The sequence below is a fragment of the Amblyomma mixtum genome, chromosome 8, assembly GCF_055824585.1.
Source record: "Amblyomma mixtum isolate Tamu chromosome 8, ASM5582458v1, whole genome shotgun sequence".
Classification (NCBI taxonomy): Eukaryota; Metazoa; Arthropoda; class Arachnida; order Ixodida; family Ixodidae; genus Amblyomma; species Amblyomma mixtum.
This window is the reverse complement of record NC_143019.1, coordinates 78,433,173-78,451,402: the sequence shown is the minus strand read 5'-3', so window position 1 is coordinate 78,451,402 and position 18,230 is coordinate 78,433,173. Positions and strand designations below refer to the sequence as shown.

The 18,230-nt window shown below is 45.1% G+C and overlaps 1 protein-coding gene across 1 annotated transcript in view; it reads right to left on the bottom strand.

The window, feature by feature from the left end:
* LOC149333116 (papilin-like) overlaps nt 1-18,230 on the bottom strand; it is a 61,082-nt gene that overhangs the window by 29,687 nt on the left and 13,165 nt on the right. Inside the window, exons 6-12 of the mRNA XM_089557646.1 lie at nt 17,861-17,911; nt 13,799-13,969; nt 11,811-11,861; nt 9,644-9,832; nt 4,734-4,784; nt 4,347-4,397; nt 1,195-1,383 (exon numbers count right to left, since the gene is read on the bottom strand). Coding sequence (XP_089413772.1) covers nt 1,195-1,383; nt 4,347-4,397; nt 4,734-4,784; nt 9,644-9,832; nt 11,811-11,861; nt 13,799-13,969; nt 17,861-17,911 — 753 coding nt within the window. The remainder of the gene's footprint in view (nt 1-1,194; nt 1,384-4,346; nt 4,398-4,733; nt 4,785-9,643; nt 9,833-11,810; nt 11,862-13,798; nt 13,970-17,860; nt 17,912-18,230) is intronic.

The following is an 18,230-nucleotide window of genomic DNA, read 5'->3' as shown; positions in this document are numbered from 1 at the left end:
CAGCGGCGCATCGCTGGACCGCTGCACCACTCCACCATGAGTGGTAAGAAAGACTGGCAGGGATCTATGAAAGTAGAGAATGACCAATTTCGTATAGAACTCCATTACCCTATTATCACTATACAAATAACTGCGATCCGTGAAAGCTGGATGGGAACTTTGGAACCAAAGAGAAAACCGGCCTTCTGGCGGAAGAAATTCGCTTATGACCTAACTACGCAAATCAACTATCATTTTTTTAAAACACTCCGTTGACTTATGCCGCAAAGCAAGCTCTCATGCCAGATCCCGAAGCATCAAATGCATCCCACTAATAAATCTAAATAAAAAAGTTGGAATGGCAGTTGCTTTCTCAGCCGTGTCACTCATGTCTAACTGAAATGCATATTAGAGAGAACAGTTAGTTGCTTACCGTCGAAAGTTTCGTACTTGTCTACGACAGAGGTATTCACTCCGAGTACTAATGAAACAAAAATGGCTTCCTCTAAAACAATTATTCAGTAAAACAGTAAGGCAAGCTAGATATACTCCGGAATATGCATTGGATCCATATGTGGAATAGTCAACGCCGTCGTTCAATTTTAATCCCCATGCTCAACCGAAATGCGCCCCGCAGGCACTTCTACGGACGTTTCCGTATTGCTGGCTCCATACTGTCGCCTGTGTGCAAGAACCATTGTGAAGCAGTGTTTCTGACAGCACTGCAGTATTATTTTTAAATGGCTGTTCTACTAAAACATTAGCGAAAGCCGCTGCTCTTGTACCCTTTGTGCACAATGAGTTATTTCGCGCAGCGCTAACCTCGAGGAGTAAACGTGACTCTGGCAGGTCTCTTCAATAATAAAGCCCATCTTTTTGAGACGTTTTTAGTTTCTTCTGAAAGTGTGAATTAAACAACCGGCACCGCCACAGGCCCCGTTCAAGATAAGAAATATGTTTTTAAACATCGTGACCCCTTTCATGAGCGTGATACAAGGCACACTCGCATATCAGCATATTTTGCGTAACAATGAAAAATTACACTGAAAATGTTTGTCTTCAAATTAAAACTCAAGGCCAACTTTCCTGACCACAGAGGAAAAAGCATTTCTTTCGCGCAAGTCTCTCTTGGGCACATACAATAAGTTTTTGGTTTTCAATTTTTATCTTCGCTCAAGTCTTCAAAAACCCCGTTAGAGTCATGAAATTCTTCACCTCTGCGCCTCAAGCAGGTCACTTCGCACTCCTGAAACGTCTTGTAGTTGTTCTTGTTGCCTCCGCAACCACCGTAGATGAACTTCTCGCATTGTCCCGTGGTCACATTGAAGGCCCACCTGGGCATGTAGGCGTCACAGGGACCAGGATCAGCCTTGGGCCTGCAGTACTCCTCGAAGTCGCCAGCCACTGTGTGAAGGGAAAGAGGCAAGAATCTATCAAACAGCACATATTTATGACCGAAGCCAACAAGAATAGTTTAGGCTTACTATTCGAATAAAAACATTGTAAAAATTTTCCGATAGTGTTCGCGATTTGTCTGAGTATTCTTAGAAAACTAATATTTCAGCCAAATGTCGAAGCTCCCGCGTCGAAACCAATGCTCATGGAGTTATCAGATGTGGTGTCTTTGGCGTCAGCATTGTCATTTGATTTGCAGCGAAAACGTGGCACGGCCCGTACTGCGTGCCTCGTTTGCGCACTATTGGATATCATTAGCACTATCCCGAAACTTGTGTTGCGCTTGGTTGCACTGCAAGCCAGAAGAAGAGACGCGGCAGAATTTTCAAGGTTTTTTTTTCGGAAAAAGGGGTGGAAGCCACGTGTAGCAGCCGCGGAGCAGGGTTAAAAGACCTTTTCGGCTCTCTTTATATTGCCTTTGTCGCAAGCAACTGATTTCTCGAAATCGCATCATTCAATTTACAGCTCTTAACACACCCGATTTTTTTCATTTTAGCAGTCGAAGTATGACTGCCTGTTATGAGCCATCGTTCTGTCGTGGTTTGATATCAGAACATGAAGAGGCGCGGTATTCCTATGGCATGCTATCCTGAGAACACTGGAGGACATTTCTCAGATACCAGTTACCACAAAACGTACCGAGCGTCTCTTTATCATAAAACAAAAGATAAAACAGCCACTGCCTATGACCTTCATAGTTAACTGCTAGCTGCTGGGGGCGACGGCGCTAAAGTAGCGCACGACACGGTACGACAGTACGACATGTAGTTTCTTGGGTTAATTTTACTTTCACAAGCTTCAACTTTTTTAGATACGGCAGCTACTAGGCTGTGAAATGTCGCTAGGGTGTCGGCAAAATCTTGCAGTGTTATCCGTGGTTCATTTTTGTCATTTTTAATAACGTTCTGCATTTACTCTTGGTTAGTCGAAAATGGTAACGGCGGTAGTACGTAACTAGTTTCTTTTAGCGTCCGGATTGCAAAACTTTGGGGCTATGCGACGCGAGTCAGGTACATGGTGCGTGTTCAGAAAGAACGAGTATGCAGAAGTGTTTAAAGGCATATTTTAGAAGTATGCATGTCCCAAGAACCAGGCTTAGTGGGCTGTTCATGACTAGTTTTGACGCGGTATGGACCTACCGACACAACAGTAAGATTATACAGTAAAAATAAATAGAAATCAAAGTGCCCTGTCCGTACCGCGCTTTTCCCAACGGGCCATACTGACACACAGAAGCAAGCTGTGAAGCTTACAAATGGGTGGCGACACTTCACAAAAACGGAGTGTTCGTGAGAATGGAGCCATGTGAACTGTTTATACCCACCAGGCCCTAATATGCGTTCAGTGTAGAACGTTCAAAATTGAGGACCAATGCAAGTAAAGTGTTAAGGGTTTCAGCAGAAATTATTTTCATTGATTGCTTTCGTAAGCAATTCTGGTGTGAAAAAATTCCCAGTTTCCGGGTCTTTTAAAGTACTTATGTGTGTGAAACACTCAAATCAAAATACACTCATAGCGTTGCCGTATCAAGGGTACCACAGATTTAGACACCATACATCTCATACTGTCGCGAAAATGGCAATAAGCACAAAAACCCTGCACCGTAATTATGAACAAAACTGACAAAATGCGCTCGTTTGCAAAACACACAAGACAATAAGGTTGCCGCATTTACCACAGGAAACTACCTCCAAACTAATAGACCACCTTGGGTTAATTCGGCTGTATCATCACCGCAGGTTCCAACTACTCCGAAAACTAGAATAGACCAATTTAGAGAGTAAGGCGAGTAAACTGGCTCGAAGTTTACGACAGATAGTCATTGCCAACATTGCTGGACAAAAATTTTTCGAAATTGGAAAACTTCATGCTATTTGCACGGAAATATTGAAGGTAATGGCCCATTGTTCCGATATCTAACAAACTATTTCTTTTATAGCTTTTCCATCGCTCGCATCGAGCAGGTAAGACTGCGATAAAAACCAGATGGGGAACGCTTTTGACGACTGCACAAACGCTAGTTGCCCAAAAATGAAATCCTGTCTACGGGAGTTAGGCTCACGAATTCTTTCTCGCTCAAAAACGCTTTTGGCGCGAATTGCTGAGTATGTGAGAAGCCGAAACCTATTATTCATAACACTCATCATTACAAAATGTGGGAGAAAAAGCAGAGATTATGTTCTCAATATTTTTTTTACCATCAACCTTCCAATTATCCCCACAGCCGGAAGAAGCAAGAGCAACACTCAAGATTCTGTGCCATGATTATGCCTCCATCCTTCAGAAATTCTGTCCTCATCCGCCCACCAGGAGGGAACGTCCCTGTGTCCCGGAGTCTCATCATTCTTATAGCTCTTTTCATTACCTAAGCCTTCCCACGATGAAAAGATTTAATCACTATTTATCTCCTACGTAAAATAACCATACACTTTAACAGCGCTTGTGATGACTAAGGCTCCGACAGTTTCAATGCCTCTTTCATCCTTTTTTGTTATCGTTAATTACCATATTCCAAATTCTTTCTTTTATTACTGGTTACTGTTTCCCCGCAATTGCATAAAGCCCGTTATACTTATTGGCACCGGCCGCAAAACTACTACTTTGAGTCTTTTTTTGTTAGTACCAACATTGTTTTGTTACTAGGTAGCAAAACTACTCTTTGTTATCTTTCTTTATTAGCACCAACATAGTTTTGGGACTAGGTATCCTAACACGCGCAGGCGCCCGTCTGGAAATCAATTTTTGCCCACATTTCGCATGCCTGCCTAGAGAGGCTATTGCCGCCTTGTGTAAATAACTAAACATTAACTTTAGCCAGTCGCGGCACATTCCATCGCCGGAGTAAACAAAGCTAACATGAAACGGGTTATGTGCACTTTCACTAGGTGACGAAAACGGAGTCAATTACTCACGGAGTTCTGAGGTGAGACTGATTTTGGGTTCGAATTCCAATGTCTGGGCCACTGAAAAGGAATAAAAAATTTGAGGACACACTTATGCTCCGCCTTAACATTATGACCCATTCTGACCGCTTGCGTTAATGATTTCATGCCACTATATGCGAAATTTCACCTGCGCTCTGCGGCGCAGGTAGCAGCCGCCGAGCAAGACAACAAGACCCTTTCGGCTCTGTTTATAACGCCTTTGCTGCGAGAAATTTATTTCTCGAAATTCCATCATTCAATTTACAGCTCTTAACAGACCCGAATTTTCCACATTCCATCCCCGGAGTAATCAAAGGTATCATCAAACTGGTTATGTGCACTTTCCTATGTGACAAAACGCAGTAAATTACTCACGGGGTTCTGAGGTGCGCCAGGGTTTGGGTCTGAATTCCAATGTCTGAGTCACTGAAATGGAATACAATATTAAAGCGCACATTTAAGTTCAGCCTTCGGGGTATGACTGACTAGATTTAATGAATTAATTCCACTGTGTGTGCAACTGGTCCTTCTCAACTTTCCATTCATAGCAACCTGGAAGTCTAATGCCACTCCTTCCGCAATGGTGCAGCGGTTAAGGGCTGGACCACCACCCTGCGATGGCACACACTCCCATCGGTGGGGCTTATGTGACCCACGTGGCTTTTTCCGAGCAACTTTCAGCGATCAATAATTGCTTTAACAGCCGCCTGCCACGGTGGTAACTTTACTCACAGTCCGGTGAGCAGATTATGATGAAGCCAAAAGGTGACGTGACTTACGTCACCCTCATACGTCGCTTCTGCGGCAGGTGGCCACCTGGACCACCATACGCCACCCTATTTTTCGCTCACAACACCAACGCCAGTTTTTCAGGGTGACCAGGCCTCTTACGCTACTGCGTTAAAACGTCTCATTGCTTCAGTGGAGTAATCACCTAGAGCTGACTGCTGCACAGTTTTCTGTGACTTTCCGAAATAGTGTGCACGATGTCTAAAATTATGCTTTTTTAAAGGAACGAATGGGGAGTAAATAAGAGCTCTCGCGACAGTAGAGAGCATTGTATGGAGATAATCTTTTTGTGTTTTCATTTATATTTATTTATCTGGTTATACTGTGAAGCCTTCACTGAGGGTCGTCACAGAGATGCAAACAAAATCAAAGGCATTGCACTAACACTTCAAACTGCAATCACGAAACAGAATTAGAGATTGCACATCATGTGTGCAAAAAGGATATCGACAGCTGGCAGAACGTAAGTGAAGCTGCGAATGGGCCTAGCTGGTTCATATTTAACTTCATTATTGCGCAACTCATGCGAACGAACCAAACTGGAGGCAAAAGCCAGACACATATACAGGTCCCAAACTATCAACTGATCTACCGCAGAAGAAAAGAAGCCAACTCAGCACCAGCGGTCCCGACCCGACCAAAATCGTCCTTCTCGTGACCGTACGTGGCCTAGTGCGAGCGCTCCATCCCGCGACACTGTCCACTCATCCTCGTCTTGTACGGAGTGCAAATCGTAGTAAGCATTCTCTCTATAAAATGGGGTTTGAGAGAGCTGTTGACGATAGGAAGAGATGCAGTACTATAGGATGGCGTGGTAAGCTGAAACACCGCCGCGGTGGCTTAGTTTTTTTGAGCCTCCGCCTCGAATGCGGGAGGTAAGGGGTTCGATCCCCAGCGCCACAGCGTACCTGCCGGTGATACAACGGGCACAAATTTCCCGCGGCCTGGTGCTCGGATTATTCAGGGTGAAATGCTTCAGAAATGAGTCTTTGACCCCCCCCCCCCCACCTTGCCTAAACGAAAATAGCTTGCGCCACGGCTCTTTGACCGCAGACACCTTACGCCATAAAAATGCATCATCATCATAAGATGAAATGAGTATTTAAATTCCTTGCAGTTTTGCGTTCAGAAAACGAGCTCGAGAAGAGAGTGATTAGAGCCGCAATTTTACTCACCTCTTAGAGCAATGGGTTAATGGGCTAATGTCCTTAACCCTTAATGGGTTAACGGTACTTCATACAGCTGCATTGGGCGTGAATAGACAGTCTGCTTCTGATAACACATTTGTGGCTTCATGTTTGAGTTCTGCTTACTTTATTAGCATGAGATGCTTACTCTGAAATAAATTACTTCTACAAAACGACTGAGCGCAACTCGCTCGAACTGCGAAGTCGGATATGCGAACATTTTCCGCATGGTTTTATGTACAAGCATAAATCATGCAGAACTTTAGTGGTGCTTTACAGTCATGCATACATTATTTGTGGTTTTCATGTGCCTTTACACGTTGACAAGAGGGATTCAGGCTCCGGCGTCCTAAAGCCCTTCTATGCGGAAGTTACGACGCATATACATGGTGTTTCACGCGACTCTTTATATACTTTTTAAAAATGGGCGTTTAAAGTTACAACAGCGCTTTTTCGGCATAGCATTGCAGTGGTGTAGTACAGCAGCATACATCTAAGACGTGATAAATAGCAGGCTGGTTTACTATTATTGAATAGTTATCTTGGTAACTATTAATATTAGGCCCCCTTATTACCTAATTATTTAGAGGCGTGTAGCCCACCGAAAGTACTAACCATATCGTTATTTAGAATGTCGAAAACGCGGCTGCCCCAACGTTGTGGGCACCCGCGTTTTCGACATTCTAAATAATGATACGGTTAATACTTCCGGTGGGCTACACGCCTCTCTACAATTAGGTAATAAGATTATCAACCTGCCCACAGTGTCAGGCGAAGTACATATAATCGTGAGAGGCTGCTCAAAAGGGCAACCTGGGTCACAGCCCCAGCCATAGAAGGGCAGCGGCGCATCGCTGGACCGCTGCACCACTCCACCATGAGTGGTAAGAAAGACTGCCAGGGATCTATGAAAGTAGAGAATGACCAATTTCGTATAGAACTCCATTACCCTATTATCACTATACAAACAATTGCGATCCGTGAAAGCTGGATGGGAACATTGGAACCAAAGAGAAAACCGGCCTTCTGGCGGAACAAATTCGCTTATGACCTAACTACGCAAATCGACCATCATTTTTTTAAAAAACACTCCGTTGACTTATGCCGCAAAGCAAGCTTTCATGCCAGATCCCGAAGCATCAAATGCATCCCACTAATAAATCTAAATAAAAAAGTTGGACTGGCAGTTGCTTTCTCAGCCGTGTCACTCATGTCTAACTGAAATGCATATTAGAGAGAACAGTTAGTGTCTTACCGTCGAAAGTTTCGTACTTGTCTACCACAGAGGTATTCACTCCGAGTCCTAATGAAACAAAAATGGCTTCCTCTAAAACAAATATTTAGTAAAACAGTAAGGCAAGCTAGATATACTCCGGAATATGCATTGGATCCATATGTGGAATAGTCAACGCCGTCGTTCAATTTTAATCCCCATGCTCAACCGAAACGCGCCCGCAGACACTTCTACGGAAGTTTCCGTATTGCTGGCTCCACACTGTCGCCTGTGTGCAAGAACCATTGTGAAGCAGTGTTTCTGACCGCACTGCAGTCTTATTTTTAAATGGCTGTTCTACTAAAATATTAGCGAAAGCCGCTGCTCTTGTACCCTTTGTGCACAATGAGTTATTTCGCGCAGCGCTAGCCTCGAGGAGTAAACGTGACTCTGGCAGGTCTCTTCAATAATGAGGCCCATCTTTTTGAGACGTGTTTAGTTTCTTCTGAAAGTGTGATCCTGAAATCATATCTTTCGCATAGAAAACAGGCTGTAAGCATAGACAATGTGACATCTGAACTAAATCTTGTTACTTCTGGCGTTCCCCATTACTTTTTAATATGTACCTAAAGGATATCTCCAACATTAACTCCGCCGCTAAATTTATTATCTACGCTGACGACACTAGCATCTTTTTTACTGGAAATGATCTTGATCTCCTTGTTCGGGAATGCAATGACACCTTGAGTGAATTACAAAAGTGGTCCGAATCCAGATACATGCGTTTAAATGAGAAGAAAACAAAAGCTGTCATATTTCATCCTAAAAACAAAGTACTTCCTTCCCCCATCGAGATTAAACTAAACTCGCGACGTATAGACATAGTTGAACAATTTAAATGCCTTGGAGTAGTTTTTTCTTCCAGCATGTCTTGAGAACACCACACGGACCATATTGTCACGAAACAGGCTCAAATAACCGGAGTCATAAGTCGGCTCAGATACGTCATTCCAAAAACAGTAAAGTTACTCCTCTATAATTCACTTTTCTACTCCTATTTAAACTACTGCCATCTAGTGTGGGGCACAGCTACGGTTAGCTGTCTTCAGCGTATCTACATTTTTCAGAAAAAGTTTCTTCGTCATGTTTACAATGTCCCCTGGGACTCGCCAAGCAAAGATCTCTTTCTACAAAGTGGTGTGCTAAAAATACACAACTTGTGTAAATATCGCTTGAGTGTCCGGTTTAAACTCGAAACACGTAGAAATGTAAACCACATACGTAAACTTGCTGAACTACATACCCGAGATGCAAGCTACACAACAAGGTATGCGGAGACATGGATAGTCCCGACCCCACGGTTAAACTCGGGTAGAGAACGCCTGCAGTTCACTCTTCCGTCCCTGCTAAACGCGTATATATATAATAATTTTGACCTTTTCAGTTCGTCAAACAGGTCTTTGCGTGCTTTGTATGCTAGCATGTAGGATTTTTTGTCTTGTGCCTTTTTTTTTCTTCTTTCCCTTTTTTTTCTTTGCTGCCATTACCTGTGTCTACCCAATGTGAATATTGTGCCAATATTGTATAATGTTCTTTCGTTTTCTCTTGTACCTGCTCAATATTGTATACTTGTTATCACGCTTTGCAACTGCCTTTTGTATTCAAAGCCTTGCTGTCAAGCTGCTGCCAAGCGAAAGGGGGCTGCGGCTTAGTCAAGCTGTCTCTCAGCTTTTTCTGCGCCTCCGCTGTCTGTATCTTTACAAGGCAGAAATAAAGAATTTGAATTTGAATTAAACAAACTGCACCGCCACAGGCCCCCGATGAAGAAAAGAAATATGTTTTTAAACATCGTGACCCCTTTCAAGAGCGTGATCAAAGGCACACTCGTATATCAGCATATTTTGCGTAACAATGAAAAATTACACTGAAAATGTTTGCCTTGAAATTAAAACTCAAGGCCAACTTTCCTGACCACAGAGGAAAAAGCATTTCTTTCGCGCAAGTCTCTCTTGGGCACATGCAATTAGTTTTTGGTTTTCAATTTTTATCTTCGCTCAAGTCTTCAAAAACCCCGTTATAGTCATGAAATTAATCACCTCTGCGCCTCAAGCAGGTCACTTCGCACTTCTGAATCGTCTTGTAGTTGTTCTTGTTGCCTCCGCAACCACCGTAGATGAACTTCTCGCATTGTCCCGTGGTCACATTGAAGGCCCACCTGGGCATGTAGGCGTCACAGGGACCAGGATCAGCCTTGGGCCTGCAGTACTCCTCGAAGTCGCCAGCCACTGTGTGAAGAGAAAGAGGCAATAATCCATCAAACAGCACATATTTATGACCGAAGCCAACAAGAATAGTTTAGGCTTACTATTCGAATAAAAACATTGTAAAAATTTTCCGATAGTGTTCGCGATTTGTCTGAGTATTCTTAGAAAACTAATATTTGAGCCAAATGTCGAAGCTCCCGCATCGAAACCATTGCTCATGGAGTTATCAGATGTGATGTCTTTGGCGTCAGCATTGTCATTTGATTTGCAGCGAAAAGGTGGCACGGCCCGTACTGCGTGCCTCGTTTGCGCACTATTGGATATCATTAGCACTATCCCGGCAACTTGTGTTGCGCTTGGTTGCACTGCAAGCCAGAAGAAGAGACGCGGCAGAATTTTCCGCAAGTTTTTTTCGGAAAAAGGGGTGGATGCCACGGGTAGCAGCCACGGAGCAGGACAAAAAGTCCCTTTCGGCTCTGTTTATACCGCTTTTGCTGCAAGCAATTGGTTTCTCAAAATTCCATCATTCCATTTACAGCTGTTATCGCCCCTGAATTTTTTTCATTTTAGCAGTCGAAGTATTAGTGCCTGTCATGAGTCATCGTTCTTTCGTGGTTTGACATCAGAACATGAACAGGCGCGGTATTCCTACGGCATGCTATCCTGAGAACACTGGAGGACCTTTGTCAGATCCCAGTTACCACAAAACGTACCGAGCGTCTCTTTATCATAGAAGAAAAGATAAAACAACCGCTGCTTATGACCTTCACAGTTAACTGCTAGCTGCCGGGGGCGACGGTGCTAAAGTAGCGCATGACACGGTAAGTAGTACGACATGTTGTTTCTTATGTTAATCAACTTTTTCAGATACCGGTGCTAGTAGGCTGTGAAAAGTCGCTAGAGTGTCGCCAAAACCTTCCAGTGTTATCCGTGGTGCATTTTTATCATTTTTAAAGACGTCTGCATTTACTCTTGGTTAGTCTAAAATGGTAACGGCGCTAGTAGGTAACTGGTTTCTTTTAACGTCCGGATTGCAAAACTGTGGGGAAATGCGACGCGTGTAAGGTACATGGTGCATGTTCAGAAAGAACCAGTATGCAGAAGTGTTTAAGGGCATATTTTAGAAGTATGCATGTCCCAAGAAGCAGGCTTAGTGGGCTGTTCATGAGTAGTTTTGACGTGCTATGGACCTGCCGACACAACAGTAAGGTAATACAGTAAAAATAAATAAAGTAAGCGTCCTGCACGTACCGCGGTTTTCACAACGAGCCATACTGACGCACAGAAGCTAACTGTGAGTCAATGTTCTTCTGCCAGCCGTGCACCGTAACGTTTACGGCGTGCCCAGTGCAAGAAAACATGTCATCGACCTTTACAATACTCTGTGAAATGCGTTTATAATATGACCGCGTAACAATTGAGAAGTGAGCGGAATATGCAGACAGTTTTGGTAAAGCTGAGGTCTATATTTTGATACTGAAAGCTGGACGCAACGCACAATAGAACCACGATCAACATGCCAATATAAGAAATCTTGCTTCGATGTCTGAAGTTCTGATCTACGTCGGCACTACCATCCACGTGTTAAGCCTTGCCGACATTGAATATTTTGACAGAGACATAATTGCGCAAGCCATCGCTTTGCGCATGACCATGAACAAGACAAACACGTTTTCCGAAAGCTATCGCAATGCTGTCACCGCTACGTTGCTAAGCTGGTCATTCTACCACATTATCTGCCTACACAGATTGCATTTGCCTTCTCTTATTCTTAAAGCCTGTATTAAAAAAAACACTTGATCAAACATTAAAAGCCAAGCGATGTTCCCCAACGCTCTTTATCTACGAACATGCCTAATACCCTCGAGTGCAGCCATTGATAGTTCACTCTAGCGTGCCTTCCGGCGCAAGACGTTGCGCTCAGACCCTATCTTTGTCCCTGGCATTTATACATGGCCTTCGCTAAGCAAAAAGGGAAAATAAGCAGCCTCCAACTTACCATGTTCAGAGGGGAGTTTCCTACCGGCATGTACGTCGACGTATCCGACCTCTGCAAACGAATGAAAAAACAAAGGGCTTTTCTTTCGTGATGCCTAGCGAGCCTATGTCGCCGTCCTGGCGTTAGAATGGTGGTGTTCAAGAATAACAGCAAAGACAAGTAAGGTGAACAATGAGAAAGTGGAACGCAAACTCAAAGACATCCTTATCAAAATACAGTTGCTGAAGCAAACAGAAAAGCACAGCGTAAATATGAAACTCTTTGCAGTGACAATAAAAACATGTGGTGGTGAGAGCTTACCTCTCTACATGATATGAACCGCTCTTCAACTATTACTTTTTGTTTTACTGCGTACGAAGTACTGCTGTAGGATCCCTCTCCGTCAGCAGAAATCTGGCGTTAGTCGATAATGAAGCCTACTGAAGCCATATTTCATACTTCAGAAGCGCCAGCCACCCCCACACCGCAACCCCCTATCTAAAGGACTGCCCACCTAACCACTGCCACTGCCACCACCGCTCTTCTCCGCCGCCCACTGGTGCCCTCCACCATCAACACATAGACTTCAACCCGCTAGAGGCGCCACCTATGACGCACACATCTATCTAACCCTTCATAAGTCTTGCACCGAGTCATTACCAAGAATTCGGGATAGTTCCCTGCCTCTGCCGCTAAGCCTATCGACTTACCACGCTGGGTCCTGCAGCCACTAAGTCATTCTGCTTATTTCGAAAGTCATGTCGAACGCCATTTTTGGATGTTCAAAAACGTGCTTCAGGTGATAGCAGCTAACGAAACTAGAAACCGATCTCCTGAATTCTGCCAATAAGATGGTACTGCAGTAGCGGAAAGAACAATGGCGAAATGAAATGCAAAATCGCAGCTGCCCTCCATACGTACCACCCACCAGTCCCCTCCCATACCAATTTCTCTAGACACGTGGCTGTTCATTCACCCTCCTCTTCCCCCGACCCACCTCGAGAAGAGCCACCTACCATTGATCCACCCACTACCACCCATCTTCGCTCTCTACAAGCATTTCGTCGCGTGTGCAGCCTAGGCTTGAAATAAAAGGAGCAAAGTAATCATCGAAAGTAAACCCAGCTACTTTCACTGAATTGGGTCACCAGATGCCTGATCGTCCCTTACTTATTTCTTTACGCTACGAAAAATGCTTTTTAACCTTTGTTTTCCTGTTAATAATTTTTTCCTAAGATCTCGTTGCTTACAGTAAAGCTACTACTTCGGACGGCAGTGCTCATGGCTCGGGCCTCTCGTACTGCTTCGCGCAGATTTTCTTCAGAGAACGGCATATGCATATACGCCCACAGTCAGTCTAGTATGCAACTTGTCCCAATCTTTCTAAAAAATATATCTGCACAATGGGGAAGAGAACTGAAACATGTTATTGTTAACTTATTGGAGCAGAGAAAATATACCGTCAAATAATTACGTAAGAAGCTTTTCAGTTCTGAATACAGAACAACACTTTTTCGGGCCTGTCTAATAATGAATGGCTTATTGAAGTTTTGAGTTCTTTTACGTTCAGTTTCAGCAGTGTAAGTGTTGTTACAAGAAAGCTCTAGGAAGCACCCAGAGAGCCGACGCTCTGTAACGTTGGTCTTCGTCTTGTCCATGTAGAGTTGAATTTGAGGGGGAAGACGGTGTCCCATCCTTGCTCCAGTTCGCTTCTCTAGGACTCGAGAGCAGCTAATGCGTCGCACGATGTAGCTGATGCCTTCTATGGCAGCTTTTTATAAAAATTTCTAACCAAAGCTTGCGCAGTGTGAAATAAATATTTCTGCTGAGTAATTGCGAACTTCAGTTTACAGAAGATAAGCTTTTATCTCCCTCTCTTTAGAAGACATTCCCAGAATCGTCGTTGTATTTAGAGCTTGATCGTGAAATGTATTTTTCATTGACCCATTTTCGCTCCGCGCAGAAACGTGTTATTTGTAGCTGGATACGTAAATAACTCAGATACTTACTGCACGTCTTCAAGCAGGATTCAATCGTTTCGAAGTTGTTCTTGTTGCCGTTGCACCCGCCATAGACGAACTCTTCGCAGTACTTTGTGGTCTGGTTGTAGAAGTACCGCGGCATGTGAGCCCGGCACGGTCCTTTCAGCTTAGGCAGGTAGCAGACTGGGTTAGATGGATCTGCGGGGGTAAAAACGGTAAATGCAAAGTCCAGGATTGCATCTTGTCTTTCCGGCTTGCTATGAGCACAAGTAAAATGTTCTCTAGATGTCATGCTGAGTAAAATATAAAAGTTACTGCAAGGCCAGTATCCCCCTAACTGATCGCAACATAATCAGGAGATACAATTTTAGAACATTCGTGCTTTTGGGGTAGATTACCAGAAAATATAGACTGGCCGCCAGTACCGGAAGCCATTAATTCCAGTCGATCGCGTCTTGAATCCTCTTGACTAGTTAGAGAATACAGAAAACAGCTTACGCGGCTCGGGTTTCGCAAAAAGAAGTCAGTAACGGATCAAGACTAGTATGCACCCTCCGTACCAGCGTATACAGATTTCGTGGAGCTGGGTTCAATACGGCTTTCAATAGTATCAAAAAATAGGCTACTGGCGAGCTTCCAGGAGAACGACTCCTTTGTCGATGACTCTGATCCACGTTTGAGGGGTTTCATTGGAATGAAATCTTACCTTCACGGTAAATTCAGTCATAAATTTTTCGTGCACGGCACAGCTGCCTGTACAAATGCTCACTGCCTAAAAGCAGGCATGCTCGGGGTACAAAAGGGCGGCGACACTTCAAAGTAGCAGAATAGTCACGAGAATGGAGCGTGCGAACGGCTTATCCCCATCAGGCTCTAATATACATTCAGTGTAGAATGTTGCAAATTTTGTACCAATGCAAGTAAAGTGTTAAGATTGCACAAAAATTGCTATCGCCCTCTAAGATGATTAATTCTGCCGTTTCCGCTCTATCCTACGTCCACATGGTTACTGAATACTGGTTTAAGGGTTTCAGCAGAAATTCTTTTAATTGATGGCTTTTGTAAGCAATTCTGCTCCGAAGAAAATCCCCACTTTGCGGGTCTTTTCAAGTACTTATGTCTGCAGAACAAGCGAATAAGAATACACACAGCGAGCGTTGCCGTACAAAGGGTACCACAAATTCAGACACCATACATTTCATCTCTCGAGAAAATGGTAATCAGCAAAAATATCCTACATCGCAATTCACAACAAAACTGACAAAATGCTTTATTTTTCAAAACACGCAACAAAATACGATTACCATATTTACCAACGGAAACTATCTCAAAACTAATAGACCACCTTGGGGTAATTCGTCTATATCACCACAGTAGCTTCAAACTGTTCCGAAAACTACAATGGACCCATTCAGACAATAAAGCCAGTAAACCGGCTCGAAATTTACAGCCAGAAAATCATTTCCAAAATTGTTGGTCAAAAAGTTTTCGAATTAGAAAACTGCATAACACTTGCACAGAAATATTGAAGGTAATGGTCCATTCTTCCGATTTGTAGCAAAATATTTATTTTACAGTGTTCCCATCGCTCGCAACGAGCAGGTAACACTGCCATAGAAAACCAAATGGGCAACGCTTTTGACGATAGTAGAAACGCTAGTTGCAAAAAAAAAATGAAAGCCTCTCGACGGAAGATCTGCCTATATACTGCCATGTTTCCACTAGTCGCACTAGCCGGCCTCCCCTGGGTGCTCTTGGTTTGTTCTCCGGTGCCGTCCAGGTCAACACCCCATAAAGCCTTTCGGTTACGAGCCCCAACGGCTACGTAACACTGGTGGAGGTGCATTCAAGATCCCATGTCCCGGACCTTTTCTCGCAGCGGTTCATCGAGTCCCGACCGACTCCCGCTGGTGTCTACGCCCGTACATCGCAGCAGCCGGCGCATTGACGGCCTCTCCCCAGAGTTCGGTCTCCTTCCCGACCACCGCCCCGTTGAGCTTCATCCCATGGTGCAGGCGAGCTCCCCTCATCTAACTCTCCAACAGCCCCGTGTGCCAACCAGTTTCCATGGCGCTCCTGCAGAAGACGTCGACGACTGGCTTGAGCAGTTTGAACGTGCGGCCAACTTTAATCAGTGCAGTTCTGCCATGAAGCTGCGCAACGTATACTTCGCGCTGGAAGACGGCGCCAAAACTTGGTACGAGAACCGGGAGACCGGTCTTCAAAGCTGGGATGCCTTCCGCCAGCAGCTGCGCGATACGTTTGCCAGCCCCGAGCGCGCCGCCTCTTGGAAGCCCGTATCCAGAAGCCCAACGAGAGCGTCGCCATGTTTGCCGAGGATGTGAACCGTCTTTGTCGGCGGGCTGATCCCGACATGACGGAGGCCGCGAAGTTGCGCCACCTGATGCAGGGGGTAAAAGAACATCTTTTCGCTGGTTTGGTGCGGAATCCCCCCCAGACCGTTGCCGACTTCATCAGCGAAGCAATCCTCATTGAGCGAGCCCTGCAGCAACGTTCCCGACGTAACGAGTCTGCGTGCGTTCAGCCCTTCAGCTCAGTGACCGCTTCGTGCAGCGCCAGTGAACATTCCTCTTAGCGAGAGTTGATCCGAGACGTAGTTCGCGAGGAGCTCCGGAAAATCCACATCATCTCGCCTGATCCGCCAGCCGCTGCCCTCACTGAAGTCGTGCGCAAGGAGATCCGGCAAGCGTTTGCACCGCCTCAGTTGCTGCCAGAGCCACGCCCTTTGAGTTATGCAGTAGCTGTCCGTCAGCCCGCGGTGCCTCCCGCGCAGCCTCTCCCGTTCGACTCGAGGCCGCCGTCCGTTCTGCCGCCACCCTCCTACCAGCAGCCACAGCAGCCGGGACTCGCCATGCAACCACCGGTCCGGAAGGCAGACATCTAGCGCAGTCCTCGTCAGCGGCCGCTCTGCTTCCACTCCGGGGAAGCCGGCCACCTATATCGGCGCTGCTCCTACCGTGAACTCGGGCTTCAGGGATTTTCACGTCGCGCCCCGCGCCCACGGTTCGGTAAGCGACCTCGGGAAATCGAGGAATACCTTGCTGACCGGCAGACTTCACCGAACGGCCGCCAACGGTCACCTTCTCCCGTCTGCTACTTGTCACCTAGCCGTCGTACTTTCAGCGATAGGCTGAGGAGGCGGTCGCCAAACCCACGCCGGGGAAACTGAAGGCGGCGACCCCAGGCAGGCAGGTTGCTGACAAACGAAACCGTCGTCCCGAAGACTCCCCCGTGACGACGCAGCGTGATTCCGTGACAATATTGATTGTTATAGTGAAATCTTAAAATATATGAAAAAATTGCGCTCATAAATTCTTTCCCGCTGAAAAACGCTTTTGTCTCGAATTATGTCTGTGACAACCCGAAACCTATTATTCATAGCACTTATCATTGCACAAAGTGGGAGTAGGAGAAGAAATTATGTTCTTAATATTTTTTTTCACATCAACATGCCAAATATCCCCACAGCCGGAAGAGACGGAAGCAACACTCAAGATTATGTTCGATGATTTTGCTCCACCCTTCTGAAATTCTCTCCTCATCCGCCCACCAGGAGTGAACATCCTTCTGTCGCGGAGTCTCATAATCCTTATAGCTCTCAATTTCCATTACCTAGTCTTTCCCACTAAGAAAACATTTAATCCCTATTTATCTTCTTCATAAAATGACCATGTGATGACTACGGCTCCGACAGTATAAATACGTCCCTTTTGTTATCTTAATTTTCTCCTATGCCAAATTCCTTTCTATTACTTTTCCCATCCTTATTGTATAAAGACCGTTATACTTATTTGCAACGGCCGCAAAACTATTATTTTTAAGCTTTTTTTTATTAGTATCAACATAGTTCTAATAATAGGTATCCTGAAACGTGCAGGCGCTCATCCCAGAAATTAGTTTTCTCCTTATTTCGCATTCCTGCTTTGAGATATGTGTCCCGCCTTGCGTAAATAACTGAAGATAAACTTTAGCCAGTCGCGGCGCATTCCATTCCAACAGCAGTCAAAGCTAACATCAAACAGGTTACGTGCACTCATCTAGGCGACGAGAACGGAGTCGGTTACTCACGGGGTTCTGAGGTGAGCCTGATGTCGGGTACAGATATCATTGTCTGGGCCACTGAAAAGGAATAAAAAAACATTGAGGGGACACTTTAGCTCCGCCTTAACGCTATGACACGCTAGCGATAATGAGTTCATGCCACTAAATGCGAAATTGGTCCTTCTCAACATTACATTGGTAGATCCCTGGGAGTCCTCGCACCGCTCCTTCTACATTGGTACAGCGGTTAAGGGATGCATCACCGCCCTGCTATCGCACGCGCTTCCACCGATGTGCTTGTGCGACCCACATGGCTGTTCCCGAGCAACTTCTAGCGATCAATCATCGCTTTAACAGCCACACGCCACGGTGGTCCCTTTACTAAGAATCCTGTGGG